General features: G+C 28.8%; 1 protein-coding gene across 1 annotated transcript in view; it reads right to left on the reverse strand.

Moving 5' to 3' along the window:
* LOC129981306 (cell adhesion molecule Dscam2-like) overlaps positions 1 to 12,310 on the reverse strand; it is a 493,597-nt gene that overhangs the window by 178,042 nt on the left and 303,245 nt on the right. Inside the window, exons 15-16 of the mRNA XM_056092083.1 lie at positions 7,721 to 7,882; positions 96 to 166 (exon numbers count right to left, since the gene is read on the reverse strand). Of these exons, the coding sequence (XP_055948058.1) occupies positions 96 to 166; positions 7,721 to 7,882 (233 nt within the window). The remainder of the gene's footprint in view (positions 1 to 95; positions 167 to 7,720; positions 7,883 to 12,310) is intronic.

Consider the following 12,310-nt stretch of genomic DNA (forward strand, 5'->3'; position numbering starts at 1 on the left):
CAAATTTTATTTTTTCCTCAGGAGCTACTTTAGTTCCTAAAACTTAAGAGAATCAACATGATTGTACAAATACAAAATTTAAAAGAAAAACTTACTTGCCATGTCACATTAACAGACTTAGACGATACTGGAATGGCCTTGATTGATTGAGGAGGACTTGATGGCGCTAGAAAGTAAACCAGAAGCATTTAATTTTACAAAATACCTTACCAGTGTGACAAAAAATATCAAAAACAAATTTCAATTTTGGAGAATTTTCCTTTTTTGCTTACTTTTGAGAGGTTGTTTATAATGGTTATTTTATTATATTTTCTTCTCTATATTAGAGTTTCTTGCGACCTGCATTTTTCCAATTAAATAACAGAATTTATGATGAATCTGAAAATGCCTAATATTTTATCATTATTACTTATTATTTCTCCTAACATAAGTATGTGGATAATTTCATGATGCAATATTCCTTATCTGTATAAATTGCATCATTTTCCTTAGTACAATATTAACTTTGGACATTGTATTATGTTTCATAGATGAGAGATTTTTTAAATCTTATTTCTATATGGTTTTTATTCATGTGAGAGCACAGATCCTCTGCAAGTGCGTATATTTTGATATGACTATGCTAAAAGTTCATAACTCTGTATGCCTAATTTCTTTCATACTTTTTAAAGATACTCTTATCATAATAAAAAATTGAATAACTTCTGAAAATTAATAACATGAAAACATATCTGATTTTAATATATTGAAAGTCATTTCATTGTAGTAATCATATTTGTTGAAGATTACAAACCATAATTTACCAGTAATCTTCTATTATTAGCACACAGGCATACAAAGACACAAACACATACATACACATATATTCACACACAAACACATACAGACACATATACTCATACACAAACACATATAAATATTAGGCAAAGTGATTCACTACCATTTATATGGGACTTTGACTGATGACTTTGAAGGGACTTCGATTTTACAGAATCTAGAAGTCAGAAGTGTCGCTTTCAAGCTGAGGAGATTCATTTTTTCATTCTAGATGAAAACATTCAGGGAATAAGTTTTGAAGGAAATTTCCAAAACTTGTGGAATAAAAAATTCTGTAATCTTGGTGTGAGAAATGTGGTTCCATTACGAAGAGGTCTTAGTCAATTTTTCCATGGTACTCATTAAAAAATATATACGGGTATCGGTGAATCAGGTTTGGTAGTATAAAACATTGCCCAACTCGATTAGCTGAAGCTAACTTTAATTAAATAATTTTAGTGGGGATATCTGAAAGCTTTGTTTTTTAAACATATTGTGCAAGATGCAGTTATAGTGCAATACTGAGGACATGGCCAATAATGAAGATATGATTACAAATTTATCCATAGCTGCCGCATTTACTTATAAAAATCTACAACTATATACTGTAAACAGTCCATAAACCTTCCGTTAAAATTTCCGTCCGTTGTAGTTTTTGAACGCAATTTTAAACATTCATGTGGTACTGGTATATAACTATTACTTTAAGAAATCAATGCATTTAGATTTATATATCCTTTTCTGATTTCTTTTTTCTAGCTATAATCCGATGAGGACATTTTCAAATTAGCTTTTTTAGATCTAGATATTAGATTATTTAGATTAATCTTTCAGTATATGTGCAGAAATTCTTTAATTATGTGCATATAAAACAATCAAACATTATGTGTTTCTTTCTTTTTTAGCTCAAAAGTAAAGTATTCTTATTTATTTTTATAATTTTTTTAGTGAGTAATTGAAATGTAAATGTGCTTTGTTTATTTCCCTATTTAACAATCATGTAATATGGTTTGCAGAATCTCCAGTTATAATTAATAATTTACCCTTTTAAAGGAAGTAATCAGGAGAGAATATTCTTCTATCTTGATACCGTTTCAGTATTTTGATTAGTGATAAAAAAGAATGGCCACTTAAAAGTGTCATGATAATGAATTTAAAGTTTTCAGATCAAATAAATTGATTACTTATGATATTTTTTTAAGCGGCAACACAAGATTTAAGAAAAAATAAAAATTTATAATTGCAGTAAGATTTTTTAAAAAATCTAGATTTACAAAACACGTAGAATTAATTTCCATTTGACTTTCTACTTAAAACTACACCCTCGTTTAATTTTTTTTAAAAATGACGAAATAAAATAATATTAAATGTTTTATATGAAATTAACATTAGAATTGATTAATAATGTGAAAACTATATAAACATACAGAACCGGAACTGTAATTTTTCGTTATAAAGTGCATAATTTTGAAATTTTCTTCGATCTGTGTCAGAGTTTATACAACTTACCCCCCCCCCTAAAAAAATGGCCACTTCAAAAGCTCACTTACGAGAACTTAAAATTTTCAGATCAAATCAGTTTATCATTTATGTATTTTTAATGCAAAACGCTTGGGTTAGAGAAACATCTCTGAATATTGTGTGTGTGTGTGTGTTGTGTGTGTGTGTGTGTGTGTGTGTGTGTGTGTGTGTGTGTGTGTGTGTGTGTGTGTGTGTGACATAGAGAGAGGGAGAAATTTAAGCCCAAAAAAGAATTCTTTTAGTTCTATGTATTCTAGCATAATTACTTTTAGTTTAGTTACTTTCCAATCAAATTATTCTTTCTTTTATTTTGATAAATTTAGAAAAAGAAAGATAAAAGGCATTGTGTAGAAAAGAAACTAGCCTTTAAAGAAATATTGGAATAAGAGAGTTAGTGTCATTTCACAAAATGGTAATTTTTAACTTTCTATGATTCCTTACTATATTTTAAGGAGAAAAAAAATTATATTATTTTCAGATAATTTCATATCATCTGAAAATATCTGCGAACACTCAAGCATACTTTTTTATGGTCTCAAAGAATTCATTAATTTCCCGAAATAATCATTACGAATTTAAAAATCATCCGCCAATCGCTTCCTTTAATTTTAAATGAATTATCGATTCTTTCTTAACACATTAAACAGTCATTCGCAGTTGGAGCTTTTGTATTTTGCCATTATTTCCGAATGCGACGTAAGTTTCTGAATAAAACTCTATTTCATTGTTAACAGAGTGCTTGGGACATAATGGACTGCAAAGCCTTCTGTTCTAGTTTCAAGTTAAGACAGTAACGATGATGGATGTGTAGCTGTACAAGAATGCTCTTCGTAATTTAAGAAGTTCGACTCAACTTAAGCAAGCATTACTATTGAAATAAAAGGGGCGAATGCGAGGACAATGTGTGAGAAAAGTTGCGATTCTAAGGAATGACATTTAATGCATAGTCATTAGAGTTGCTATTCTGAATAATTACGACTCTTTTCAAAGAAAAGAGCTGCATTTTACCTTTAACATTCGTGGAAAATGAATGTTTACAGCAAACTTGGTTTAATTAGAATATCAGATAATCTGAAATGCAAATACATTCTGCAATTACAGTTATTGCGGCAATCATTTTAGTCACAGAAGATTACTGTTGAATAAGTTGGATCATAATCTTTATTGTCGGGGAACTACAACTAATTTAATGCATATTGAAATGACTGTTTTATACAGACTTTAATTTGGATTTTGTAAGCATTTCGTTTTTCTTAATTTATTGAATTACCTAGATAAAATGGGTTTTTTTTTTTTTATTTCAACCGTAAATTAGTTTTTTTTTTAGATAATGATTATGTTAGCAATGAAAATGAAAACTTTCAATTTACGAATGAAATTAAGAGTTGTTCAGTTTGATGCGAGGTTTATAGGAAGCGTTTCTTTCGAATCTTATTGCTGAAGTATATCATAATCATTGGTAGACATAAAGGCTGAATAATTTATTATTTTCAAAGGATATAAATTATGTAACATAATAAATTGCACAACTGCAAATTTAGAGGGATTTACCAGTTATAAAAAATATTCTTGTGAAACATTCCAAATTATTACATTATACAAAAGTGATAGGTAAATTGAAAATAAATAATGTATACTTTGTTTGCGGATTAATTGATTGGCCACTGAAATTAATCTTTTCTTTAATTTTCTCAACTGGAAATACTGCATTATTCCAGTGACATTTGTGGTTGTTTATCGTACCATATTTATATTTATCAGCTTGTTTTACACTGTGCTGCCTGAAAGGTGTGCAACAGATATTTATTTTTAAAATTATTTCTTTATAAAAGTTTTTATATTTTAACCGCCTGATGCCTAAACTACGTTAAATGGTAATCAATATCCACATCATTCCAAAAAAAAATTAATAGATTGTACGATTGCGGAATGTATAATGAATCTCAACAATTGCAATTTGGGATTTTGGAGATCTGAGAGAAGACACTTATGATAAATTTGTAATTATACTTAAAACTGAATAATTATTGTAAATATATTTTTATAGGATCTTTAATTCTTCCGTATTTAATACTTAGTTACATTCAATGTTTTTTTTATTACGTTTGATATGATTACATTTTACTAGCATTAAGAATAAGCTAAAATATATATATATATATATATATATATATTTTAGTATAAGTATACATAATGTATAATAAGTATATATACTATGGATTTAAACAACCGATATGCACACAAACTTTTAATGGTTACCTATTGCCTGTCATTTATTCAATAACAATTAAATAACCTTTCAAATAACATGAATAACTTCCATTCATACTATCATCCATAGTTAAGGAATTTTGAATACCATACGTATTTTTACTAAACAGTGAATGAAGTTTAATGAAGAAACAATATTTGTTAATTTTTCATAGCCTGATCATTGTTACTTTTTTTAGTTATAAAAATATGTTATTGTTCCATGTAATGTAAACAAAATAAAATTGTTGTATAAGAAAATATTATAACTGAAATATATGCCGTGTCATCCGAGCAAAGTGAAACTATTTACCTGTAAATTGTACTTAAATATGATTAAAACACAAACTTTAAGAAGAGATAGAACATGTTTAAGGAAGCATTAACTATCACACACTGCATGATTCTGACTTTAATGACTGATGCTTGAAGGCCTTTTTTACTAAAAACGGCGCAATCGAGTATCTGGTGAGGTTATTTAATGTAAACTTTTCCCCGAGATTTTTCGTAAGGATGTTCATTTCAAATGACTTTACCACTGATTATGATGAATATTTTGTTATCAGGATTGCATATCTTGTCACAGAAACATTTCCTTTTTAAGGTCCCATAAAAAAATCATTTTATGAATTTGAGAAAAGAACGGCATTGTATGCCAATTCTTTATTCCAATTCAATGGTGAAAAGTCTGCTTCATTGTTGGCAGATTCCTGTTTAACTAGTTCAGTAACTTATTCCATATACAAATTCCTTATATTATTCTATTTCCTTTTATTCATTTTTTCAATTTTTATTTTCATCATTTCAGACCATAAAAAAAAAATTCTCACTAGTACTTTACCGCTTGAGCTCATACATTGTGTACTAATTTTTATTTCTCTAGATATGTTTTAAACATTTTTAAAGTTTGCATAAAGAATTTTGAAGCACTTCGTATATGTAAATATCTCACCTGGATTTGGAAATGTATTATTGGAGAAATAATAAAAATAATAAGCAAATATAAAGATGTGTTTTTTCCTATTTTGAAATTTTATGTGCATTTTAATTTACAATTTCTACTTATTAGGTTATAACCGAATTTTGAATATTCAAATGAAAATAACATGGAATATCAAGCTGTAATGAATCAGTTCTTATCTTCCATTGCAGTTAATACTACCTTTTATAATGCTATACCATTCAATATCATACTTTAGTCTAAATGAAAAATAACAGATTTTGAGTTCTGAAATCACAAAAAATAAAATAATAATAGACAACAGTTTTTTAAACATTTTTAGTGACCTTTTTAAAGCCATTGTGATCTTCATTCCATAAAACATTTAAATAAAATGATTAAGATCATTTTTATCCTCATCTTTAAAAATCAAAACTCTTAATTGTACGTTATTATTTTTTTCAAAAACGTAATTTTATCATTGAAATTTTTTAATCAACTTAAATGTTCTAAATTCCAACCCTCCGTATCATTAACCTGTCACTCCACTAGATATAGCTAACTGAACAACTAACTCGAATTGAGTCTGAGTGTAGTTTAGTACTTTATTAGCAATATCCGATGCACTCTGTAACGTCGATTCATTACAGCAAACCTTAATTTTGATGATTTCCCTTTGACTTCTCTATTCAAAGGGCACCGCCAGTATACGGAAATCCGATCCTGATCGAGAATCTTTGTTAATCAAAGGACAGGCTCTTATGAAGTTTCAGCCCTCAAGGACAAAATATCCTTGCTTAGTAACCCATCCGCTCAAGTCTCAAATGACCCGATGCAATCAAATCATGCGTTATCCTCGATCAATACTAGCTGTAATCTAGAAACTATCCAGTCCAGTAGTAAAGATAGCAGTCCTAAGAGCTTTGTGATGGTGATTCCCTTTGATTACATGTTAAAGTATCTCATCACCGAATACTAATCTAAAGCTTTGGTACATATTCCTTCGTCACTTTCGATTTGGGAAGGAAAAAATGTTTCAGAAAGTCGTGAGGACTTAAACGTGATTTTTTTTTCCGTTGTCTTTTTCAAAAACTGATAAAACTCCCGAATGGCATTTTTTTATACCATAAATATATTGTTTCATTTGCAAGTTCCATACACATCACATTTTTCTAATAAATTTATTTTTTAAAAAATCTTGTTATGTAATACTATATATAAGTGTCCAAATAGTGCCAAAGATTTAAAAAACTATACATTTTATGCTTTCATTCCTCCACAATTTTGCAGACAATTTTCCTTAAAAAAATTATTATTATTACTTTTTTTTCTGAAATAGTGCTAAAATAAAAGCGTGAAATAAGCTATACTAATCGTCCAGAAACATCTTAAACATAATTATTTCACTGATTTTAATGTTGGCATGTTTATTCATTAAAAAATTAAACCCAATTGCCAACTATTTCTATATTTAATTGATCACTATTTTCTGATTGTAGCGAACAAACATTTCAATACATGGGTTGAAATGTATTAATATTGAGTAAAAGTACTAATTTATGCCGAAATGGATTTCTCATAGACACGTACATACACATGAAAAAAGTTATTTATTCATATATTTTAAGACATCACAGTAGGTAAATAAATAATAAAATTAATTATTTACCTACTTATTATTTATTAAGTATATTTTTAAAGTGACGGGGAACAGAAAATTTGTAAATATAGCAACTGAATAGAAATGTTTTAAAAAGAAAATATTATGCTAGTCTATTAATTTTTCTCATACAACAGCAGCGAAATCTATAACAAACCTATGGTAAGCCCAAAGGCATTAATTGGTTAATTTTGAACTTCAGACATGCTAAATATCATTTTTGGATTAATGTAATGATTAATCAGGAATTAAAAGTTTTCATAATCGACTAATTCACAAACTTTAAATATTCTCTAAAATGAACGTTGTAATTCTCGGCAAGCATGTAATAAACCCGGGAGAAAAAAATTTTAAAAAATTCCTCCTTTTTCATTTATTTAAGTCAATATGATTTTAATCGAAATTAAGACGGTTTTTCTATAACTGGTAAGAAAGGGGAAAAAAAAAAAGACGAAGCAACAAGAAAAAGAAATGAAAAAAATTTCCTCGGAGATTTCTAGACCTGAGGAACATGCAAAAGTCTCTATACCTACGTTCTTCCAATGTCGTGATTGCTACTTCGGCTCCAAATTGACTTTCTCCTAAAGAGTTCTCGCACTTCACCCTGAAGAAGTAACGGGTTTTGGGTCTCAGGCCTCGAATGATGAGGGTGGTTTCACTTCCAGGAACATGAAGAGGTCCACCAATGGTTTTACCTAAATTTAAAATTTGAAAATTAAAAAAAAAATTAAAAAATTACAGGTGGGTTTTTTTAAGGTCCCTATAGGCCATAAAAAAAGAAACTAAATAAATTTAATATCAAAATTTATGTACTATCATATTATTTTTTTATATAATCCCAGTGAAGATTCAGGCATCTGTATCAGTGAATCAGGTTTCCTATAACTTTTGAAAAACTTTTCTTGCAGTGACATGAGATGGACCTCATCGCTCCTCATTAGTTTGAAAATTATAAGTTCCTATATACTTTTTGAAAAACGTTTTCGGTAATGACAGGTTATTTGCCTCATCACTCCTCATTAGTTTGGAAATTCCTTTACATTTTTTTTTTTTTTTTTAAAGATGGAATATGGATCAGGAATGTTTGCACATTGACTCCATAAACTCGCAATCTTGGAATAGTTGTTGACCATTTGAACAATAGAAAGTTTGTCAGGAATTGCAGCATCCTCCATTTCTTTCGAACTATTTGATCAATTCGGTGAACAGCATCCTCTATTGCGACAGTGCTGCACCATTCTCTCCCTTAATGAAAAATATGATTTACAGCAGAGTGATTTTCTACTCTTCTCTGATTTTTGATGAACTAGATAAGATGCCAAAATAATAATTCAAGATTAATAAGGATCTTCAAAGGAGCATTAAGGGTTCATTTCACGCCACTCATAGCAACTATTTTTAAAAAGGCTGTAGGAAACCTAATTGTTCGGTATTACAAATGCCTGGATTTTCAAGACGATTATGTCGAAAAGTAATTGTGCTTGTACGTAAATTTTGGTAATGAATTCATTTTATTTTCTGTTCTTGTCTTACAGCCCACAAAAACTTAAAAAAAAAAAAAAAAAAAAAAAAAAAAAACCATTGTGTATAATTGTACAATTTGTAAAATTTTATTGAAAAGGTTTTGTCACAAAGTAACCAAACATGGATTATCACAAGGTCTTTGTAATCATTCAAATATAATAAATTGAGCAAGATGGCATCTGTTGCCACACCCAATTCAGACATTTTCGGAACATTTCAATGATAAAAAAGACTACAGATGCTCCATAAAACAGATGCTCCTGACGGATGCTCCATAAAAACGAACTCAAAACTAGTAGCCATCCATCTTCAAACCAGAGAATACCACAAAATCACAAAGATACCTTTATTTTGCCATAATAGCATAAAATGGTCATCAGTTGTGAAGTGCAATTTTCTTAATAATGCAGAATAGAGTCCTGAATATTGCAGAACAAATTTAATTAACGAAAGCCTATAATTACAACAACACATATGCATGTATATTTAAAATAAGGTTCTGAAATATTATTGAAGACGTAACAAATGATTTCATATTCTCCTCTGTTTACACAACAATATTAGATTCCAACCCATAATTGAAGTGGCGTAATTTTCAGAATCAGGTGTTTCAATTTAATGCATGCACTGCCAGTAGTAGAATATAGAGTAAAGAAACAACTACTTAGATAAAGGGGTAGCATTGAAGAGTACTGATTTCGACTAGTTATCCAATAGTCGGAGGGGCTATAAATTTCTGTTTTTTGGAGGTATCTGCAGTTAAAACAAATGAAAAAAAAAAAAAAACATAAAAGAAAAATAGTAACAAAGTTCACCGACATGAAACATTTAGGCGCTGTCAGAATGAAAGCATTCAAACAAATAAATATAGTGAATGCACGCAAATGGAATTCTGTGAAATTCCAACAATGTTAAAATGATAAAAAAATTCACATACAGGCATACAGTAAAAAATTCACAGAAATATACTATTATTAATCAAAGTATTGCATTTTCAGTGCGCTGTTCTTGCATTAGCATTAGCAATTTTTTTTTTTTTTAGGAATTTAATTCACCCTTCCCTTTTCTAATTTGCATATAAATTTAATTTAATTCTGTTCTTTAACTTTAACTATAGTAGTTGTTTTAGCTTAGTTTCCAACCAGAGAAAATTATATTATGACAATGTGTGTACATATAATTCTGAGTCATCTTTGGATCATTACCTATTGGGCTTAATGTTTTCGTTTCGATTTGCCAATTTGAATGGAGTGTCGCGGAGTGCTAGAACTTAGGTGTTCTTAACCTTTGGACATAACAGGTGAATAGGATAAATAACATGGCAGTGAGATTCTTTAGAAATATGTTGCGCTGGGAATGTGAGGATTTATTTAAAATCAGTCAATTTATGACACTTGGGGAAAAATGAAGAAGAATTTACATTAATAAATTTCATTAAAATTCCAGGACATATTTTCCTTTCACGTACCGTAGTAGGTTAAACACTCCATTTGGATAGCTGGAATTAAACTATTTTATACAATACATACCATTCAATGTTATTACGTTATTTGTCATAAAATGCTATTATATTGTATTTGCTATTGTTCTTTATACTTGTTTGTGACCATTTTCTTCTAAAAGTTGAAACCATTGATTTCTACCTTGAACAAATAATTATAAATTCCAACGATCCTCAAGTTACATATGCTGTGAATTATAAGAAACAAACTATATATGAATGAAGTTTAAAATTTATGGCAGAGCATCTAATGATGAATATAGAACAGCAATTATTATTTTAGAGGAATTTAAATACTTCCTTTTGATTAAATCACCCATAACGATTTTCATCTAAACAAACAAACAAAAAACAACAACAACAACAACAACAAAAAAAAAAAAACGACGGAGTGTAAGATACCAGATTTTACTTTGTCTGCACCCCCATCCCTTTTTAAGAAATTCACCAAATAAAAAAAAAATTAAATGCATAGTTCCATTAATCAATTTTTATCTATTTTAATTTATTACTCATTGTCTATAAGAATTCTTAGAGATAAATATTTCGGCAATATTTATTTTAATATAAATATTTAAGATAAATATTTAAGAAAATGCTCTTATATTTGAAACATCATTCTGAGGAAATAATTTTACAGGTATTCTGTTAAATTTCAAATACAATATGATACAAAAATTACAATTTAATTTTATCTGTCCCCCCCCCCCTTGAGCATAATATTTTTTTTTCTTTTTATATCTTTTTTTTTTCCTACTAATTTTACTCCCGTTTTAACAACTCTCTGCTTAATCATTACACTTCCACTGTACTTACTTTTAGATTACAAAATTAAACTAAGGAAATGCGACATTTATCTTAAGTCTCATGTGACACAGTAAAGAACACTCTGAGTATATCCAATCAGAGTCGATGATTAGTGTAGAGGCGTGACGGATTTGAAAGGGCGTGGCTGAATCTATTCATTTGTTAACTTCTGTGACGGTAGTGTCACGGAAAGAGGAGAAAAAAAGCTTTGCAAACTAATTGCTGTTACTCACAATTAATTTAACACTCAGATACCTTTTCTCCCAGGAAATAAGATTTTATGCTCGCATGGCTGTAGAATTTCCCACAAACATAAGGCTATGACTCACAGAGAGATAAATAAAACAGCGTTTCCCACAGTTTGACATTCGATACTTGCAAAAATGAGTAAGTGAAAGTGAATAGAATGAATAAATCCTTAAAATATCCAGCCTTACAACACAATACGATATCAGCGCCAAATTGTGATTTTTTAAGGGCGATAACTCATCATCAAGTAACCCTACAGTATTGATGAGTTTGGATGTCAAGAGAATTTTTTAAGATTTAGCCGATGTGAGCGAAAACTCTGTACCATATCCTTTAGTCCAAATATCCTATTTAAAGTTACTTTTATAGCGTCCGTTATTAAATGACAATTAATATTGTAATTGTTTACACGGTTTCCTTTGTTTAAAATTTGTAATGAATAACCGTCAAAAGTATATAATCTTTTTTTAATTCAAAATCATGGAAATCACTAATCAATAATTACCTTTCATATGAAAAAAGTTAGAAAGCTTCAAATTTTTTCACAAACAGTATGTTTCTCTACATGTTGAATACAAAATTCACTAATTACACCGATTATACCAAAATCTGGCATGTCAAACTTGCCATCATATTTTATTGGTACAAAACACTTATACATGAAGTTATATTTACTTTTAAATCATTGTACATGATCTGTCATACGTTATTAGTATTACCAGTTTGTACATGAAATTGAGTTTTAATGTATCTTCGTATAGAGTTTTGTAAGGAATTCAAAAAATTTTTCTGTTGGAAACAGGATTTGCAAAGTTAACGGATTTAATAATTCATATTGAAAAAATGCTTTTAGGATAAAAAAAAGCCAAACTTTGTTAATTGATTAATTTGCCAATTAAGTTATTGTATATAATTATAGTTGTATTCTTCGAAATAAGACAAACGAATTAGTATTGATTTAAAAAGGGATTTAGTAATTTGCAATTGTTCATATTCTGTTATAGCGAATTTGTAATGATAGAAATATAATTAAATTTGCATA

The sequence above is a fragment of the Argiope bruennichi genome, chromosome 8 (assembly GCF_947563725.1).
Source record: "Argiope bruennichi chromosome 8, qqArgBrue1.1, whole genome shotgun sequence".
Taxonomy (NCBI): Eukaryota; Metazoa; Arthropoda; class Arachnida; order Araneae; family Araneidae; genus Argiope; species Argiope bruennichi.